We start from the raw sequence: 20,000 nt of genomic DNA, 5'->3' as shown, positions 1-20,000 counted from the left end.
CCCAGCATTTCAGGATTCACTGAATCTGGGCCCAGATTTCTACGCACAGGACAACCACGCTCTAACTGCTTTAAAGCTTGCTATTCCTTCAAGTAAGGTGCGTAAAGATTTTTATGTCATGAAACAAGTTTCATACTCACGATTTTTCTGGAGCTTTTCTTGTCTATCACTCTTTCAACTCGCTTCTGAATACGATCAGATGCCCCAAGAGCAGCCCGGAGATTGGGTGAATAACGACTCTTGAACCGAAGCACTGGATCACTGAAGGTTTTATAAGAGTCTTGTGAAATGTCAAGGTCATCTAGGGCATAGCTGAGATTACGGCTTGGACTTGATGATCTGTATGATCGAGAAAGAGACATTGGTTCTGTCGCTGATCGAGTGTGAGCTTTACGGCGAGTTGATAAGCTTGATGGAAAATCTTCAGAGTACTTCCAGGCTGCAAAATGACAAATTTTCTTTTAGGTGTAAAAAGCCAGTTTTGTACACACAGCTTGCAGATATAACATATTATATAATAGGCTCAATAATACATGCATTTTGATTGGTTCTATCAAAAACTTTTGATTCTTTACTATATAAAACAAATAGATCCCATATTGCCGTGGGTGTTCAATAAAAGATCACAGACAATGTCAATCAAAATGTGGCCAGAACATCAGTGAGACACTCAGTGCCACTTTTTTATTCTTAGAACATTTTGACTTCATCTGTGACCTATTACTGAACAGGCGCATGACAACATGGATCCATTTGTTTATTAAAAAAACAGACAGTACGGAGAGGTAGAAAGGCCAGGTTACAAGAGGAGAGGGCTCTCCCTATTATGCTACCCCTGGACCTTGCAAGCCTATAACACAAGGAATTTCAAGGTGGACAACCATTTAGGTCTTTAACCCCACCCATCATTTCTTACGTGCAGTGACCAGACAGGAAACATTGTTTTCCTATTGGTCTGTTTTAACTGATTCAGATGGACTTTTGTACTTCTCTATGAATGCACTGTAAGTTGGGCATGAATGAAATGGATCAATATTTTGTTTTCTTTACTAGGTGCATGACACATAATTTTGTTCAACAAGGACATGTATCTTTTGCAAACCTGGTAAGGGTTGAACACTGGACATCCCAAGACGGGATGGCGATGTGGACCGTGGCCTCCTGGTGGGTGACTTGGATCTTGATTGCCGTGGCTTGGGACGAACAAAAGAGCTAAAGTCACGATTTTCCAACAAATTTGTATCCTTGTGACGCACAAGAAATGGCGTCTTGTGATTTACAACAGTATCATCAGGTCTAGGAAGACTGGTTAGGTTGCGCCGAGATGGAGAGGGAGAACGTAGCAGGTGTTTAGACCTGGAAGGAGAGATTGACCTCCGACTGACACTAGGGGTACTGTTTGTCAAGACATCGTCAACACCAGAGTCCTGAAATTAACAGCTAGCCTTTAGTTGTTATGTGATACTTTATTTTTATATCTGGAATTTTATAGAAGTAGAAAATAAAAGAAAAAAGCTTTCTTTGACTCAAATTTGAAAAATGCAAACCTTATTTTGCAGAATGGACATCAGTGTTATAAATAATAATGTATGACACATTGCAAAATTAGCACTCTGTTACATTAAAGCAAGTTGGCAAGCAGTCAGTTCAGCAGTTTAACTCCAGTGATTGTTAACAGAATTTTTAAAAGGTCTTTGACAACCTTCAACACTCAGTATAATTATATGTTATTGTGTCTCTGGTCAAAAAAGCTCCACAAGAACACAATGAGCGCATAACAATCTGCACGCTTCTCCCTCTTTACCATCTTGACGCGGCAACCAGAATGATTATAAGAAACTAACATTACCCAGCACCTTGGTGATATGTACATACAAGTATGTCACAATAAATAATTGAATGCAACAGGAAAATCTGAAAAAAACCAGTGTAGATTACTGCAATAGTCTCTAATGAATAGTTTTGACCACTATGTTGTAGCATCAGAAACTCAAAAGTGTCCTTTGATGTGTTGATGGAAATGGTGGCAAAATATAATGCCTGGTAAACATGTTATGATCTCTTGAATACATTAAAAGGATATTACATGGCTGCGCAGGATTACCAATTTTATCTTTGAGTGCTGATAGTATCTCCCATGAGCGAGTGAAGCAAACAAGTGCGAGATGCTATCAGTACAAGTGGCCATCATGCATGTAACATGCATTAGATAAGAAAATTACGAAAAACAAATCATGATAACGTTAAGTTGAGAAAAAGTCCCGAAATAATTGTAGAATTATAGTGTAAATCAAACCTCTATTAAGCGGCCACCTTTTGGCTGTCCCGATGACAGTTCTCCGTTTGTTTTCACCTCTATCAAGCGGCCACCAAAAGTTTAATACACTTAGTTTGGCTTTGTCTTGAAAACGCGTTGAAGTGAAATACAGTCCGAGATATGTGACGACAGATAAGAACATTCAAACACACCTTTATTATGTTTTGATGTACACTTCCGCTGTCACTATGCTAAGTAATACAGGTTTTTGTGCGTCTGAGTTAAATAAAATGAATTCTCCAATAATAAGCAAGATAATTTGTCCTTGCATGGTCTTCTACAATTATTTGATTTCAAATCCTTCTGTTTTAAGCCTGGATTCCAACCAGTGAATTGACAGGTTGTCTCCCGTGAAGTAGTATTCACTTCCAAGCTTTATGGCCACCACCTCGGTTTATACGTTTTCACTTATTACCTGCTTTGCCATGATTTGTTGCTCTCTTGAGAAATTCACTAAGCCATATTGCCATCAGTTTCGGGACATAATTAGCATTGATTGGGAAGGGGGGGGGGGGGGGTCAGGGAGGGGTGCTGAGTTAGCAATAGATTTATTGTGAAAGTGTCTCGACACTTTTGTTGCAGATTGTAGTTTCGTTTTTACATTCCCTCATAAATATCAAACAGTAGCTACACCTGTAATTGTTAATGGTTTTCTGTTCCGCTCACGGTAATGAATAAAACGTGATGACAGATACACCTGTACACTGGGTGATTGTTTTGAATCACTTAAACAGAAGGAATTATCCTATAAAAATTACACATTAGGCAATCAGAGCTACATGTATTGTAAGCATTTCCTGTGACTACAAAGCGGTATTTCTTGGATTTCCAATAAATACAGAGCAATACCGTAAAATTCCGGTTATAAAACTCCGTGGTTAGAAGTCCATCTAGTTGGAAACAAAAAAAGTGTCTGGTTATAAGCTGCCCCTCCAGTTTTCCTTGTTTTCTTAATAGTTTTATTGAGAATCTTGCAGAACCCTGTACTACTTCAAACACAAAATTAGGAAAGATTACGGAACAGTAATAACTGAGGGAATTAAGTGCAGGAAGCCTCCCTGCCGTGAACCAGATGAACTCTGAGCTTCCGGTTTGTTGCGTTCCGGTTACGTATACGTTGTTAAGTTTTTTTTCTTCTAAAATTGAAATGTATTCGATTTATAGAGAGGCTTGAAAGTTTAATTTAAAATTAGTAAATTAAAAACGTATTTCCATCAACTCTGCTGTGGCTCATTTCGAAATGTTTTTCTTATTCCGCTTGTAAGCCCCCCTCCCATCCCGGATATATGCCCCTCGATTTATAAGCCCACCCACAACCCCTTACGAACTTGTAGAAGCCCAGGGCTTATAACCGGGATTTTACGGTATTTCACAAAACGGCTTCCCTATCAGACCCTCCAATATTTGAATTCAGCTAATTTTGAATACATAATTACTGGGGAATGAGCAGGAAACAAGTTCTTGTTGTGAGTCCCCAAGAGTCTACACGAAAGCAACAAGTTGAAAATCTCAAAACACACATTAGAGAATTGAATCAGTTCTTAGTCCTATCATAGTTAGTAACTATGGTCTTATGTGATTTTTTTAAACAAAGTACCTCACGACTAACGAGGAAGAATTGCTTTTTTGTCACCGATAAGCACAGCAGGCAGAAAGTTTCTTCCCAGACTTTTGATCACTTCCGATAAAATAAACGACGCGAGCCGCGAGAATTTCCGGTGATTGATATGGCATAACACAAGATAACATCGCTGTTGACAGACAGGCGTTCTTTTAAATTTAATCGTGTAGCCACTTAGGGGTTTAATTTATTTGGTTTATTTTTAATTGATCTGGTGATTCTTGATCTGGTTTTACCAGGAATCCATCATCCAGTTCAACCAATTCAAACACAATTCCTTCTCTTTGATTTCATTCACGGCATGACTATTCCGGGGGGTGGGGGGGGGGGGGGGTTAGAGGGTAGGAGATGAAAAGCACCATAGCTGAAACAACCCAAACCTTTACAAAAATGCTAAACTTAGGCCTAAACATTATCTAAAGCATAGTGTTTAGGCCTAAGGTTAGCATTTTTGTAAATGTTTGGGTTGTTTCAGCTATAGTACCCTTCACCCCCTACTTCCCACCCCCGAAATAGTCATGCTGTTTCATTCATTGCCCTAATATTTTGAAAACGGTTATTGTTTTATTCTTCCAACATTTGGTTTGTTTTACTTATTTGCTACTTAAGGAGGCTCGAGAGGCTTTTTCATTGCTATAGTGTTTGTGAAACGATGAAAGATAACAAAGAAGGATATTTCATAGTGTAGGCAAACTGTAAATATCTTTCTAACTATATTGTTGGGTAATACTTTAAGGGCACTTATGACGTCATGTCGGTTACCATGGCAACACGCAGGTCCACAAAAAGGTCCTCTAAATTTCAGTTTTTGGAAATTATCTGAAAAACCTAGTAGGTGTGACCTACCTTTTTTATTTCTTTGTTGGAAATCTCCCTAAATTCTTTAACTTCTTAGAGAGTTTGATAAACCTATACATCGAAAAAGGGTGTTTTATAGTTTACAGAAAATTGTACTAGATAACTTTCCCTGTGCCATCGTGAATGATACGTGCACGCAAAAAATCAAGATAGGTCGCCGAGCAAAATCGCAGGTTTCATTTCCGGTTCACGCGATTTGACGCCGTATTTTCACTTCGGGTGTGTTGCGCGTGCTACTTTTCATTGAAATTTGATTCATTCAGCTGACGCGTGTTTCTTAATTATGGCGTGTGCAGGTTACACGCACACGCAGCGAAAAACCCTTTTGAGTGTCCTTAAATTTTACCCTTATTTTTTCAATAAAATATTATTTCCTAAATTGTTGGTGTCAAGATCGCTGATTGTGTAATATTTATAGGAAAATATGGTTATTAAATGGTTTTGTATAGAATATGGGTGAATATTTCACTTGAATTTTGTTACCTTCCATACAAAGAGCCTTAGTAACACAAATTTCTCTTGAAATGTTCACCGTTCCACAGAAAACTATTCAATAACCAGTAAATATTTGCACAAAAGAGGAAGTCCCCAGGGATTGTTGGGGTACACCGATATGGCTACCTTGTGAAAATAATCTAAAAGGTAACTTTAAAAAGTTTAAACCAAGAAAAAAAAGTGCTTATTACAGGGGCTGTGTCACGGCAGCGCAGTTTATTTTGCGTAGTTTTACCAATTACTCACCGCTCCTCGTTGCGCAACTAAATGTTAACCTAGAGATTATCTTAACCGATACCTGAAGGCTTAAGGTGGCTTACTACAGTTTTCCGAAGAAAAAGATCAAGATTTTCAAATCTGTGAAATTAAAGCAACAGGATGTCTCTTAATTCTGAAGTGTTAGTCACTGCAATTGATGTAAAATGTAATTTCCCCCATTACATTTTACATCAATTGCACTGACTAACACTTCAGAAGAGACATCTTGTTGCTTTAATTTCACACATTTCAAAATCGTGATCTTTTTCTTCAGAAAACATTTGTAAGCCTGGTTTGCCACCTTGATAGCGCCAAAAGACTGTCTGTTGAGCAAACATAATTTCAGTTAAAACTGTTATGCTGAATACTTGGGGGGGGGGGGGGTACTTGGGTCAATTTTTACTGGGTAGGTGCCCCTGGCTTCTCAGAACCCCTACACCTTTATAGTCTACTTTATAAGCCAATTATAGACCCCATCTCAGTCACTTTTGGGTAAATGTAATTTTAGCGACCCTAACTTAGTCACTTTCTGTTTATGCATAGACCTTACGTAAAGCCTTTTGATTATAATTTCAAAACGGAATGTAATGCGACTAGAAAAATATTAAATCAACAGCACTACATTTCTTTCTGTAACAACTTTTTCAAACCGCAAATCTTCCCATTTTTAAATCCCACTAGCCAGAATTTTCTTACCCCCAAAATCCCGACAATTTGCAACTCCATTCTAGTAGCTCTGTCTGGAACTCTATTGAAAATGCAACCCCCTTTTAGTTAATCCATGAGTCCTGAAAATGTGACCCCAGCCATTGGCACATCCCCATTAGACCATTAAAAGGAAGTATCCCCCCCCCCACCCCCCGGGGCTGAATAGTTTTCAAAAACGCCAATTGCAATCTTAGTTTTCCAATCCCTGCCTCCTTTTGTATTTGCTGTTTCATTCAACCTTCCGTCAGTGCATAACTATTTACTCTTATGTTTCCCTTAATTTGATTGCCAGTTATATTAGTGACACTGCCCCTTAAAGAGGCAATACAAGTGATAATATACTGTTAGTGAGATGTATGACAGGAAGATTCCAGATATACATGTCCCAAAATGCAAGTCATTTGATGCACACAGATATCAATAAGCGTCATGAAGTGTCCCTTGCTCTTTTCACCAACTTCAACATCACTCATGTCTCGAAATACAGAGAACGTCACAAAGCGTCCCCCAAATGCTCCTCCTCAACTGAGGATAAAAATAGCTCAACAGACAACTGATTAGAGTGTAAAGTGAAGTGCTAGTTTTGTGCCCCATATGAAACATGTGAGCGTTAGCCCTACTAATGGAAATGGGCTCACACAAGGACAGAGAAAAACTCTGACCAGGGTGGGAAATGAACCCACGACCTTCGGGTTAGATCACCGCTACTCTACTGACTGAGCTACAAGGTGAGACGGGAGCAGGCCGTGGGAACTGAAGATGGTATGGCCAAAAATGCAAATGCAAGTAACTAGATGCATGGGGATTTCAATACTAGTGTCACGAAGTGTATATCCCCTTGCTCTTTTCCCCAACTTCATAAACTTCAACATTACTTGTGTGTCGAAATACATACCACTTATTAATCGAGAGTGAGGTCATAACAGGGAAATCTCAGACCGAGGCCTTGATGTATAATTTGACCGAGTGATAGTGAGGTCAACACATCAAGGCTGAGGTCTGAGATTTTCCTGTAATGACCGAACGGACTAGGTTAATAAGTTATTAATTATTGGCCTTTTTAGTGCTCAGTTTTGGCCTGTTCTTCGTCCTTTGGATAATAAAACTTGCTCTCGCTGTGGCTCTCTTTGTCGCTGATACTACTGTGGTAGTATTGGTATGCTAGTATTTCTTTCAGTTATTGAAAATGTAGTTGTACTTTGTCCATATTTTTTGTTTTTTTTTCGCCCGCACGCTCGTAGCTTTTACTCGCAACTCAAAAAGCCGTCAACCCGAGAAAATTTTTCACAAAGCCTGGTCATTATAAGAAAATCTTTGCCCGCTAAGCATCCAATCAGAGCGTGCGTACTATTGTAGCCATATAATAAAGACAATGTCACAGAGTGTCCTCCAAATGCTGCTCTTAAAGTAAGATAAAGAGCTGCATTTACCTGTACAGTGTACTCTAACCCAAACATATCGCTCTAGTCTTTACCCGGCCTTACCTTACATGTATTATTGAAAATACTGTAGGTAGCAGAGGCTTAAACTTAAAGGGAAACTTCGTGTTGGGTATCAAAATTGGGCATGCATCTTACTACTTGCATTTCTAGACATAAGTGGAAGATTCAGCTGAATACTGCCAGAATACAGCACCCTGTTGACCAGCAATCTAATACATGTAAGTTGCATGGTTTTTAAATGTCAAATTATGAAAGCCGTGAATACTCTGAATGTTTTTTAATGCAACAATGTGTTGGGAATGGTGATCAGGAATGAGGAAGCTAATTATAAACTGCAAACAGTATGGCTGATTGATTTGTGGTTGTTTTGTTTCCTTAGGTGTTCTGAACCTTACGATGATTGATCTCATTGCAATCATTTTTTGAAAAATTTCAGGGTGTTCAATGTTTAACAGTTCACATACAGTATTTATATTTATTGACAAAACATGTACATCACTTACTGAAGATGCATAGTCAGCAGGATCTGGTACTTCCTTTATTGTTGTCTTGGTGGAAAATTCTAACCTTAATGGTTGCCCCTGACAAAGAGAACATAATAGTTTGTTCATTCAAAATTAATGAAAGCAAGCTAAGGTACATGTAGCATGTGTTAAAACCTAGTTTCATTGGCCGAAGCAGAATACCATAATGCTCTTTGTTTGTTTACCCAAATTTTGAACAAGCATTGCTTTTGTTTTCTCTTGGGACCATTGTAAGTCCCAAGAGAAGACACAGGAAACAAAGCTTGTTCAAAATTTGGGTAGACAAACAAAGAGCATTATGGTATTTTCCACTTCAGTCAATAACCGAACTTTAGAACTCTCTGAAAGCTAAGTGGTGTAGCATCCGAACACGTAAAGGGAAGGTTGTACTCCTTTTATAAGCACTTTCAGTCATAGAGTATTAGAACTAGCCAATTTTTTGTTGTAGAACTGCAAATTTTTATCGGGGTCAAATCCGGTTAAAATTTGTCAGGCCATCAGCTTGCTGCACACTGGCTGATTTTTTGTTGCATTATCGTGTGGATGCTTGGCACTGACTCATCCAAAGCAAGATCATGGCACCATGTTGGGAAAAGCGGCTGCTTACGTGACTCTCATAATGCTTCCTAATTGGTTGTGGCATGTGCGAGCCCCGGCAATTGTCTTGGTCCACTGCACGCTAGCCGACATGGCCAACAAGATATTTTGAGATCTATCACTGTCAGATATTGTCCAACAAGCCCTGATCTTGTCACAACAGACTTGTCTGAATTCACTGCACACTAGCTGACAAGTCAAGAGTTTTCGTTGCCTGACAAAAAATCGGCTAGTGTGCAGCAGCCTTAAGAAAAGCGCATGTTCTTCCCTTTTATGAGTAAGGCAAATCATTATCAAAGGGTCTATCACCTCAAAAAACCTTTCTGCTCCACAATCTAAGACTAATTCTTTGGTTTGATAAACTCTTCCCTGTCAAATTAGAAGCTCTTAAAAGTGAAAAATGGTTGTCATTTGATCTACAACTGTGCAAGGAAGAGGACTGGATTTAATAATGGGTTGATGTCACACATGTAGACTATGTAATTTGTGACATTGACCCAGTATCAACCCATTCACCTTCATTACTCAGTCATTAATCAAACTACACGTATGGCCACTTTTCCCCCCTTTCAAAGTGAATAAAAACGTGAATTTTTAAAAAGAAATTTGAAAAACAACAATATCATTGGGACAAAGTGAAAAGGTTTGTTGAGGTGATAATTAAGCAACTTAATATTCCTGAACACTGTTCTTAAAGGACAATTGGTCTATAGGAAAGCCTTTCTCTCAAGCCAGATTGATAAGCTTTGTTCTTGGATTTCTGAGGTTTGGATTAAATCACCTTAAAACCTTAATGTATTGATTGTTTGCGAATGATATATCCACTACGTATTTCATAAGCTTTCTTTTACCATCCATCAGTAAGTATCGGGAATATTATCGTTTCTGGGTCATGTCGGTTTGCTGTCGGTTAGCTGTCGGTTAGCTGTCGGTAGCCTGTTGGTAACCTGTCTGTAGTCTGTTGGCTGACAGTCGACCGACAGTCGACCGACAGGTTTTTTGGGGAGCTCTTCTTCACAATTACTGAATTATGGGCCTTGGACAAGCTGGTTTTAACATTTAAGGTGGGAAGTGAACAAAACATTTATGTCAAATTGAAATGGAAATCAAATGACCTTCAAAACCATGAATAAGGAACAAGTTTGGGTTTACACTTACTGTTATTCTGATAGGGTTAAAAAGAGACGTTTTGAAGAGCGTCACTTCACGGCCAGAGCCTGGATAGGGAGGAACTGCTGGATACAGGAAATCCCTTGCATTGTTAGCATAATGACCAATGACATACCCATCTGTGAAAAAAAAGAGTTTCCATGATAAATCATAGGGTGGGTTCAGCAGTGTGTTCTCTTATTCTCAGAGTATTCTGGTTCTCCCCTTTCATCAAAAAACCAACCATTGCCTTCAAGTTTCTCAAATGAGAAGAGCATTGTGCTTCTCTACATAACCTTGACACTTCACACTCAACATCATCATCATCATCATCACTTTCATGATTAACACGATTTCGCTTGTTCACTATCTACAGGCTGTAAGTGTCTAGACAGGAAGTATTGTAAGACATTGGGCCACAATCTACAGCCCAGGGTTTCCTGAACTTTTTGTTCTCATTCCAAACTTCAGACCTACAACACATTTCTCACGTTGTGGCCTGATCCAAGAAGAACAGATTTTCATCCAGTTGGATATCCCAATTTGTTCTACCAAATCTTGTAACCTGTTTGAACCTATACCTGGTGCTCTGCCCACAAATGGCACACCTTTGTCTTGGTTTTCCATAGATTCCCTCCCTCTCTCCCAAGATCATGATACTGCAACATTTTAGTATTCAAGCAGATTGGGAAATACACCATCAAAGGTCATACATTATCATTCATGAAAAATGAGAAAAATAAACCATCACTGTTTTTGCCTTAAATGTTGACTTTGCCCATATTATAATGGTAATAACTGTTGTTGTTGTTGTTATTATTATTATTATTATTATTATTATTATTATTCAAGTGGGCAGATGTGAGAATACATATCAGGTTATTGAAATTGCATCCAATGGGAACTCAGAAAAAATCCAAGTTCCAGATGGGATTTGAACCCATGGCCCTCCATTTACGGTAGACTACGGGCAATTCCTCCTTTGCCTCTTTATAGTGTGTAGTGCACAAGGAGAAGACAGGCACAAGAAAAAATGGCTGCATGAAATCTGGATTTGAGGAGGTTTCACACAGTCATTTTTCTTGTGCCTGTCTTCTCCTCTTGCTAGACCAGCCAAGCGGCAAAAGAGGGACTGCCTGCAGTCCACTCCAATGGATTCAATTTCAATAACATGTATTATTTTATTATTAGTATTATTATTTATTATCATTAATTATTTTTACAATCATCAATATCACTATACTGTTTGTTAAAATCTTATTTTACTCATTCTTTATTCTCTACTCTTACTCCTTTTTTGTGCCCGCCATCAAGCCACTTAGAAAAGAGAGCAACATTTGGAGAAAGGAAAGGAAAGGAAAGGAAAGGAAAGGAACTTTATTTAAGTGTTTAGTCGTTCTAGCACTGGAGCGCTAATTGGGGACACTGTAAACTGAAATGAACAATGAAAGTAAATCAAGTCAAATGTCGGTTTTTGAGGAGAGGGGAAACTGGAGTACCCGGAGAAAACCTCTTGGTGCAGAGTAGCGAACCAACAAACTCAACCCACATATGACGCCGAGTCTGGGAATCGAACCCAGGCCACATTGGTGGGAGGTGAGTGCTCTCACCACTGCGCCATACCTGCATCCCTGCACCCCTGCACCTGCAGAATGTCTGCAGTTCCAAAAAGTAAGGCTGATTCTTGGGAAATTACATGTAGGGTTAGGGTTAAATACTTAGATACTTATTGTTGTGACAAAGCTGTTAAAAAAGAAAAACTGAAGAAAAAGTTTGTTGTAACTTAAAACTGAATAACCAACGAGACTAAACTGAAAGAGATAGGCCAACGTGTTGTAGCTGTTGGTTAAGAGTAGGTTTGTGCCATTTGATATGCAAAGCTTCTTTTATTTTACAGCTGTAATTTTAAAACATGAGTTGGCTGAGTCTAATATTTTGAAAGATTCACTGGAGCAAGAGTCTAGACAAGGGTTTGATGATGCGAGATGGTTGTACACATGAGAAGCCTTGTCAGAAACAAGGTGCTTATGTACGCGACTAGAGATCCATGTATGACGAGAGGTTTTGCCAATATAACTGGCATTACATCCAGCACAAGTAAATTTATACACTACGTGCGAGGGGAGACCCTGTGGCACAAAAACGTTCACAACACTTTAAAAGTAGAAAAAACCAACTTAATGTCAACATTAGTGCAATACATTCTGAATAATTTCCTAAGCTTTTTTGTGTTACTTTATAAGCTCCCTTAGAGTAATATTTTTTCTAAAGTACTGCTGTAACACAATAAAAGCTTAGGAAATTAATTTGTTTGTATACTAAATGATCTGCATTCATGTACATAAATATATTGTATTTAGACTTTTGCAATGCATTATTTTAGTCACTGAATAAAGCCACAAGCCCGGACAAAGTTTTTGAGACACATTACTTCTTCCTCCTTATGTAAACCAGTAAGAATAAAATACTAGCAGCAGAGATAAACATAATTTATTAAAAAATTCATTAATGTTAACTTGATTTATTATGCTTCTCTACATATATTTCCAAAAGTAACAATAATATTACATACATTTTTTAAGAACAATCTGAGTTCATACAATTATACTTACAAATTTATTAATTTGATGTTGCAGATCCCCCTCTCCCCCTAAACAATGTTGTAATCTCTGCTTACAAGCCAGAAGGCCCATCAGGCTGGCGCTTATCTCCAGTTTCCATAGCATGAAGCAACTAGGAGTATTTCTACTCCCCCCTGGACGGGATGCTAGTCCATCGTAGGGTTACCCCCAGCATTTTGCCATTACCCATTTATACAGCTGGGTGGAGAGAGGAACCGTGAGAGTAAAGTGTCTTGCCCAAGAACACAACACCATGTCCCCATGCCAGCCAGGACCCGAACCCGGACCACTCGATCCGGAGTCGAGCACTCTAACGATGAGGCCACCACGCGTCCCTAAACAATGTTGTACCTTGCTTATTTTGTGTCTTCATAAACAACATTGTCTTGGGTGGGGAAGGGCGAGGGCCAGGCACTGTAAAATGTTGGGCCTTTGTTGTAATTATTATTGTCCAAAAGGACTTTAAACTTGAGTATCTCAAGTCTCAACAATTTTTGTCCAGGAGATTGCACGTTTTTTTCCTTAATCCGGCACTCTGAAGACATACTGGTCAATTTTTGATTGGACAATACATACATGTAGTTTGCAGATTTGTATCAGAGTGACATTTTTGGAACCCAATAGCACTTATACCGGTAATATTTTATTTTATTTTAATATACTGCAACTCAACTTATCTAAGTTAACAATATCACAATAACAATAGAAAGTCCACCCAAAGTGGATATCAGGCTGAGTGTCTTCTCATCTGCAGAGATTTTGCCACATACTTTAATTAAAGACTCCCAATATGGTCTATCAAATAGTGGATAATTCCATCAACCATGGGGTGCATTTGAAATAGATTAATTTATTTTTAATAGTAAAGATATCATACAATCATTTTCTACCACTATAAACAATGACCTTGTCATCACATTAATTATTTATTTCACCAGACCATAAACTATGCAAATCCTCTCTGAATTCAATTGTATTCTTGGGGCAAGAAATCAAGGAAAAAGGTGCTTTAAATTGATTTTCACTACCTTACCAAGAAGAATCAAACGACAATTCACATTGACTGGACTGAAAAAGAAAGGCAAGAGGCTGGAAAAGTAACCTGCGCATCCAATCATTAACCCTTGAACAAAACTATGGTTTACTCGACAGAATAACATATCCTACTCCAAACTCTAGGCTTTGTTTTCTGCAGCCAAACGCTGAATACGAAATGTAGATTATTATAAAATCGCTATTTGATGGGTTACCATTGTATACATACACTACATGTACAACTAAAAGCTAATCATTTTAGAAATCGGTGCTCAGGCCTCATTATTGCAGACATGCATGACCATAAAGCCCTGTTTACATGAGGAAGTTTTCCTTGACAAGGAAAATAGGGAAAAATTGTCACGGATGGAATTTTTTCATGTAAATGGATGACAAGGAAAATGTGGCAAGAAAGAATAATGACATAAGTTCCCAGTATCATGCTCATTGCTGTCAAAAGATACAACAAAACAAGATAAAAGATAAAACAAAAGCCAGCTGGAGTGATCGAACTTCAAAGAGCTACTGGGACTGGAACATTTTTCTCATTGAATAAGCATTATAAGTATACATGTAGCAAGCACAGGCTTAAAACTTGTCAAGCAAAACTTGACCATCAGCTATACACCAGCAATAGTAATAGACCATTTTACAGTTCTGTGCTCAGTTACCAGGCTGTTGAGTGAGGCTGGAGTTGACGTTGCTAATTGATACAAACCTCACTGCTTTTGTTATGTAAATCATGTTGTTGTAATGCTAAGGAGTTTGTCTGGTAACCAAGCACAGAACTGTAAAATTGTCGCCGAGGGGGAGGGACTCCCACATAAAAAGGATGGGGGTGCTCCTCGTACCTTTTAGGGGTTAAAAAAGCGGTTAAAAAAGCGGTTTTGGTACCTCTTGGGGTTGTCAGCCTTAAAAGGTCCACAATGGGAGCTTTAGGCAGTACTTTTTAGGGTACTGAGCCAAAAAATTATGACAGGGCACATTTGATAATTAACTATTTTTTAATTTTGTCTAATTAAAATCCATAATTTGGTACTTCTAAGGCGTGAAAAAATTTCATGCCACGATCTTGTTACCTCTTAGGGGTTGACTTTTCAAAATTACTGACGAGCACCCCCGTCCTTTTTATATGGGACCCCCACCCCACTGGAAAATGGTCTATAGTCAAGGAAAACTTTCTGGTGTAAACAGGGCTTAAATGAAAGCTATATATATAGCCACTTGGCATTCGGCGTTTTGCAAAATATCCCTGCCCCATCATTTTTGAGTATAGGTTGTTAACTGTTTCACCACCAACAGGTTCCTAAGTTACAAGTGAAATTGTTTGATGTTGGAGTAAAATCTCATTCCCATTACTCGTCCTCTTCGGAGGCGAAAGTTTGAAGGAATTGGATTTGCAGGTGGTAGCTCCAAACTCATCTTGCTGATGACCAGCTGGATTTGTGTTACTAATAGATGGTACCAGAAACCCATAAGGGTTGAAAGGTGTAACGCGCGTTCACAGTTTCCGAATATTCAGTGTGAACTGATTGGTTGAATGTTTCAGTGCTAAGTACCATATTCGGAAACCACTTGCTCTTGTTGTTCCAAATATGGTACTTAGCAAATTGAACATTCAGAAGCTTGTTTCCAAGCACACAAGGGGCCGTTACACGTTTCAACCCTTATGGGTTTCTGATGGTACTGAATTCACCCTCACCACACTTGGTAAACAGACAACCATCTTCGACCCTTCATTTGAGTTTCTTATCAAAGCAGTTGAGTTGTGTTTATTTCAGTAAAGTTACTGTATGTACACAACCAAACAGGGTGAAGGCTTCAAAATTTAATGCTAAAATACTGTTGTCACCGAGTATCAATATACGTGAAGCTCACCACTTTACTCGCTAATATGGTGCGTCAAAATTTTCCCACGATCAAAGCGTGTGATAAACACGCTTGTAAACAAGACAATTGCTTCAATAGCCCACTTTCGATATAGTAGAATTCAGTCCTAAACAAAAGGTATCATCTCGAGGCTCTGGGGAATAAACTCATGCAAATCCTTACATTTATTCCCCAGAGCCTCGAGATGATGCCTTTTGTTTGGGACTGAATTTTAATGTGCTATTAATATTGGAAATTTCCATCATTGTGGGAAAAACTCATTTTAAAACCAATTTTAAGTGTAATGTTTTGGTTAAACAGGTGTAAACTAGGATAAAGAATTCTGGACGAGACACCACAAGCGAGAACAGAAACTATAATTGTTCAATTCATTAAATAGTCAATTCGAGCCGTCATGAATTCCAGTGGATCGAGCTATTTACAATCATGTGAAAATGACCACATGTCTCGAGGATTTATACTTGTTTTGCACTTGTTTTGAAACGATTTTGAACACTGCCGGTTCAACAGTATTAATGTGAACAATGTATTCTATCTTTTCTGAAAAGAAGTAACTGTTCACGGTCAATTGAGCTCAGCTGAGTGGAAATGCTAGGACAATTCTCACCACTCACAGTGTAAATACGTTAGCACATCAAAATTAAGAGTCGGACTATTAAAAAGAGTCTTGAAGTATTATGTCCTTACCGGAGATATAATCATCGTGTTGTCGAAGCTCCACCAATACATCTTCACCTGTGATGAAATAAACAGCGCTGTCAGTGATTCGCTTTCAACTTGCAACCAACGATCGAATATGGCGGAGTTATCTGATCAATGCAAATAACCTCAGATCCGATGTGCTCACCTTTGAGATGAACAGTCACATAAGCGGGATCTTGACAGCTCTTGAAGACCTTAAATATAACAACCAAGAGTGTCCCTTCAAACGTTCAATGACTGTTGCAAGCAACCGCTTGCAAAGGAACATTCCAACTTAACGTATACGTACCCGTTCGAAGCGCAAACGTTCATGGAAGAACAACGGAAATGTGGGTGATACCGACTTCGTGTTCACTTCCAAACCCATGCAGTTTACTTTGAGATAAAGATATCCATAGTCCCGAAGATGCGTTCCAGGACATGTTACCTAAACACGAAACAACAGCACAAAAGCTAAAGGAAAACTATGGTCGCCAACAGTATGCAGGCCAGCTTATAATTATATGTGGCGTCGTTAGCAACGACTAAGATCTCGCCGAATTTACGCTTAAACAATCGCTCAGCGATCTTACCGTGTGAATATCCAACTCTACTACGACTTTCATAGCTTTGCGGGGCATGGCCTTTTCATTAAACGAAATCGAAAACTCCTATGAACTGAAGAAATCTGCAGCCCTGGTGTAATGACAAGATCTATTCCGGCTGATCCAATCACGCATGATATGCCGCTCCGAATAAAGACGCGATAGTTCGTAAACAGTCCTTAGCCAATCACAGCGAAGGAACCGGACAATTAAAGTTAAAGCAAACCGTTTGTGACGTCACAGCAGCAAAGTTGTGAATTTTGTAAATGAACAACAATGATTTGTACCTAAATAATTCTGTACCATAATAACGGAAAAAGAAAACCAAAAGTGAGGATTACAAGTAACAATTGTTTAACTTGCGCTTGTACGTGAAAAGAAAACTAATTTGAGTAGACAGGACTTCCTTTAAATATTGATCTGAAAGATTTATTCAGTTTAGGGTGTTGATATGGTATGGTATTTCATTTATCCACATTACAAGGATGAGTACAAGACTCATTTAAACGTGAACGTGCCAAATAAGTATAAATTCATACATATTAAACATAAAATAAGGTAACCGCATATCAGAGTTTCCTGTTCTAGAGAAGCTGTGACTCGGTATATTAAAACCCATACCGCGCACCAGTTGCTCAGTTGGTTGAGAATCGGGCTGCCATGTGGGAGGTCGTGAGCTCGAGAAAGTCCTGCCCTCGCTCAAAAAACTCTGTGGGGTGTAAAAGATCTCACACACTGATCGAAAAGAGCAGGTCACTGAGTTCCCGGTGTTGTGGTCTGATCTGACTGATTAGCTACTACGACTACCCACATGTACATAAAATAAAGACTTCCCCTCACTTCAAGAATTTTCAACTACTTTGACCTTTTATAGGTCAGAAACGAAGAACATGACCGGAACTCTTTTGCGTGTTTATGGTGTTTTGCAATACCCCTTTTTTGTGGTCTTTTCAGCCCTCTCCCCAGGAGTTATTTTTCCGAGTGCAGTTGTGACGTCACTACCTTAAATACAACACGCAAATATGGCGGCAGACTTGCAGTGTGATCGATGTGTGGATAATTTTTACGTTTAGAAAGAGTCGATGACAACACCAATACTTTAAAAAGATCATTTCAAGGTTACCTAAGATTGCGTGGATGTCAAAGATAAAATTCGCTGAAGCGGAAATGTAACATTTTTCCCGAGAAACTGAATTGTACAGGCGAAACTACAACTTTGGGTGCAAGAGTTTTTTCGCTCGCCTTCAGTGCTTCTGTACAAGTACTGGGAAGGAATGAAGTGCATCCATAGATAGGAAACACCGTTTATCACAGGAAAAGGTGGTACCATTGTGTGGAAAAATGGACAAACTAGATCGACAAGAAAGGCTTGAGCGTACAGCGTCCATAGCTTACAATAAAGGCTTGATCAACAATCCCGGCGAGAATAATTGTTTTCTCAATTCTGCTGTCCAGGTTAGTAAAACTGGTAGGATTTGACTTGAAATTATTGTACTGTGTCAAAGAATAGAAGCTTTCTTCCTTCTAGAAAGTTAAACAGTTTCTAATATCCAAGAATTGAGGTCGCGATGGTCTGTCTAAATCGCGATAACTTTTATTGTTGTTTTTTCGTATTAGAAACCGCTCGAAAAGACCTTAAGTGACCGCTAAATTGTACCGCAGTTGGGCTTAAAAATGCAGAGCGAATCCTCTGAAGTGTCATGATTTCGGGACATAAATTTGTCAAATTTTTTTTGGATAGTCTTCGTGCTTCAGATGAGCTGTCCAATTCTGGATATTGGTTTTGTAGTCTTACTCACTATGCAGGAATAATATCTATTTAGTAGGGTAGCTGTTTTGTGAAATGTTGGCATTCACTCATTCATTGTGAAGAATGGAGCCGTCGCTTTTGGCAATATTGGATATTTCTTTTAAGTGATGTCGTGTGGCCCTAAAAGCCTGTGGAATGCTCGCTCTTAAAGAATACCTTTAAGCTGATCAAAAGGTTTCACTGGGGCGTGAAACTAAACCTACTTTGTGGATTGTTTTAAGTGATTTGACGCAAGGCTATCGAATTACCACCTAATAAAAAAGTTCTGGTGCAAAATTTAAATGCTGCTCAATTGATTAATCACCATAAAAGCAACATTAAACAAGAAATCTCATGGATGGAAACATTGCATTAATATGTTAATAACAGAGCAGAATTAACATCCGCAACTTGTTTTTTGATTAAATATTATTACTACTGTTATATAATTTTTGCTCTCGACTAAAAAAGGCCTTTTTATGGTGCTCTTCAAAGACAAGTCTACTATTTTCTAATTTGTCAATGAATTGATCAATCAAATCTTAGCCATAAAGTCTTTGTTTGTACATGTAGCTTATTAGGTGCTCACAACTTTTGAAAAACATTTTTTATTGTGGTAATAAAGGTATCCAGCTTCTTACGTCCAAATCCTATTGTTTTTAGGTTATGTACACGTACGACATTAACAATGATCTTATCTTCTTTAAATGATGGCTTAGAGGATGACACCATGTCTGCACCTTGACAATTGTTGTTGTTAGGAAAAGCATGTTTTCCTTTCTTTGATAAACTTTTCATTTAAATAAAACTATCGGTGTTATTATTACCTGATTATGAGTTGAAGATGCAATACTCTGTTTTGTAAACCTCGTTTTAGGCAGGAATGCATTAGCATACATCTGCTTGCTGCGAGGCTTATTCACCTTAGCAGTAGACATGAACATGTCACTCCATTGCTTATCCATCTTCCATTGGCTCCCTATCGAACACAGGATTGCTTTTAAAATTGATGTCATTACATTCAAGGCTCTTCATGGTGCTACACCTGACTATATCACTATCAATTTCTCTGAAGAGATAAGATTGATGCAATTTAAACTAAGCAACTACACTGACATTCACACCAGGGGCCCATTTCTCGAAAGTCCTGATAACCTTTTGGTCTCGAAAAGCCATTTGTAAGACTGCCATTTGCCTGGTGTTTAAGTATAGTTTCTAGATAACAAAAAGCAAAATGTTTGTGAAGTTTGATGACTTGAAACTTCTTCATTCTTGAGATACAGACAAAATTGTCACATGCGGAAAGGACCAGAAAAGTTTCAGGACTTTCGAGAAAAGGGCCCCTGTCCTTCTAGCGCAGAGATCACACAGTACTACAATGTTTTGACCTGGTGCAGTCAGAAACCAAGA

At 38.6% G+C, this 20,000-nt stretch overlaps 2 protein-coding genes across 3 annotated transcripts in view; one reads left to right on the top strand and one right to left on the bottom strand.

Annotated features, from left to right (window-relative positions):
* The window catches only part of LOC138032213 (spermatogenesis-associated protein 6-like), a 35,638-nt gene extending 18,699 nt beyond the window's left edge, over positions 1–16,939 (bottom strand). The window contains exons 1-8 of one of the 2 annotated variants that reach the window (XM_068879831.1): positions 16,790–16,939; positions 16,507–16,644; positions 16,363–16,411; positions 16,203–16,250; positions 9,979–10,109; positions 8,203–8,280; positions 1,103–1,427; positions 141–439 (exon numbers count right to left, since the gene is read on the bottom strand). In XM_068879831.1, the coding sequence (XP_068735932.1) occupies positions 141–439; positions 1,103–1,427; positions 8,203–8,280; positions 9,979–10,109; positions 16,203–16,250; positions 16,363–16,411; positions 16,507–16,644; positions 16,790–16,837 (1,116 nt within the window). In that variant the 5' untranslated portion in view covers positions 16,838–16,939. The remainder of the gene's footprint in view (positions 1–140; positions 440–1,102; positions 1,428–8,202; positions 8,281–9,978; positions 10,110–16,202; positions 16,251–16,362; positions 16,412–16,506; positions 16,645–16,789) is intronic. The other variant, XM_068879832.1, reaches the window with a different exon arrangement.
* An 859-nt stretch (positions 16,940–17,798) lies between these two features.
* LOC138032202 (uncharacterized) overlaps positions 17,799–20,000 on the top strand; it is an 18,115-nt gene continuing 15,913 nt past the window's right edge. Inside the window, exon 1 of the mRNA XM_068879817.1 lies at positions 17,799–18,256. Within this exon, the coding sequence (XP_068735918.1) occupies positions 18,143–18,256 (114 nt within the window). The 5' untranslated portion in view covers positions 17,799–18,142. The remainder of the gene's footprint in view (positions 18,257–20,000) is intronic.

Source organism: Montipora capricornis, chromosome 14 (genome assembly GCF_036669925.1).
Source record: "Montipora capricornis isolate CH-2021 chromosome 14, ASM3666992v2, whole genome shotgun sequence".
Classification (NCBI taxonomy): Eukaryota; Metazoa; Cnidaria; class Anthozoa; order Scleractinia; family Acroporidae; genus Montipora; species Montipora capricornis.
This window is presented reverse-complemented; position numbering and strand designations above follow the sequence as displayed.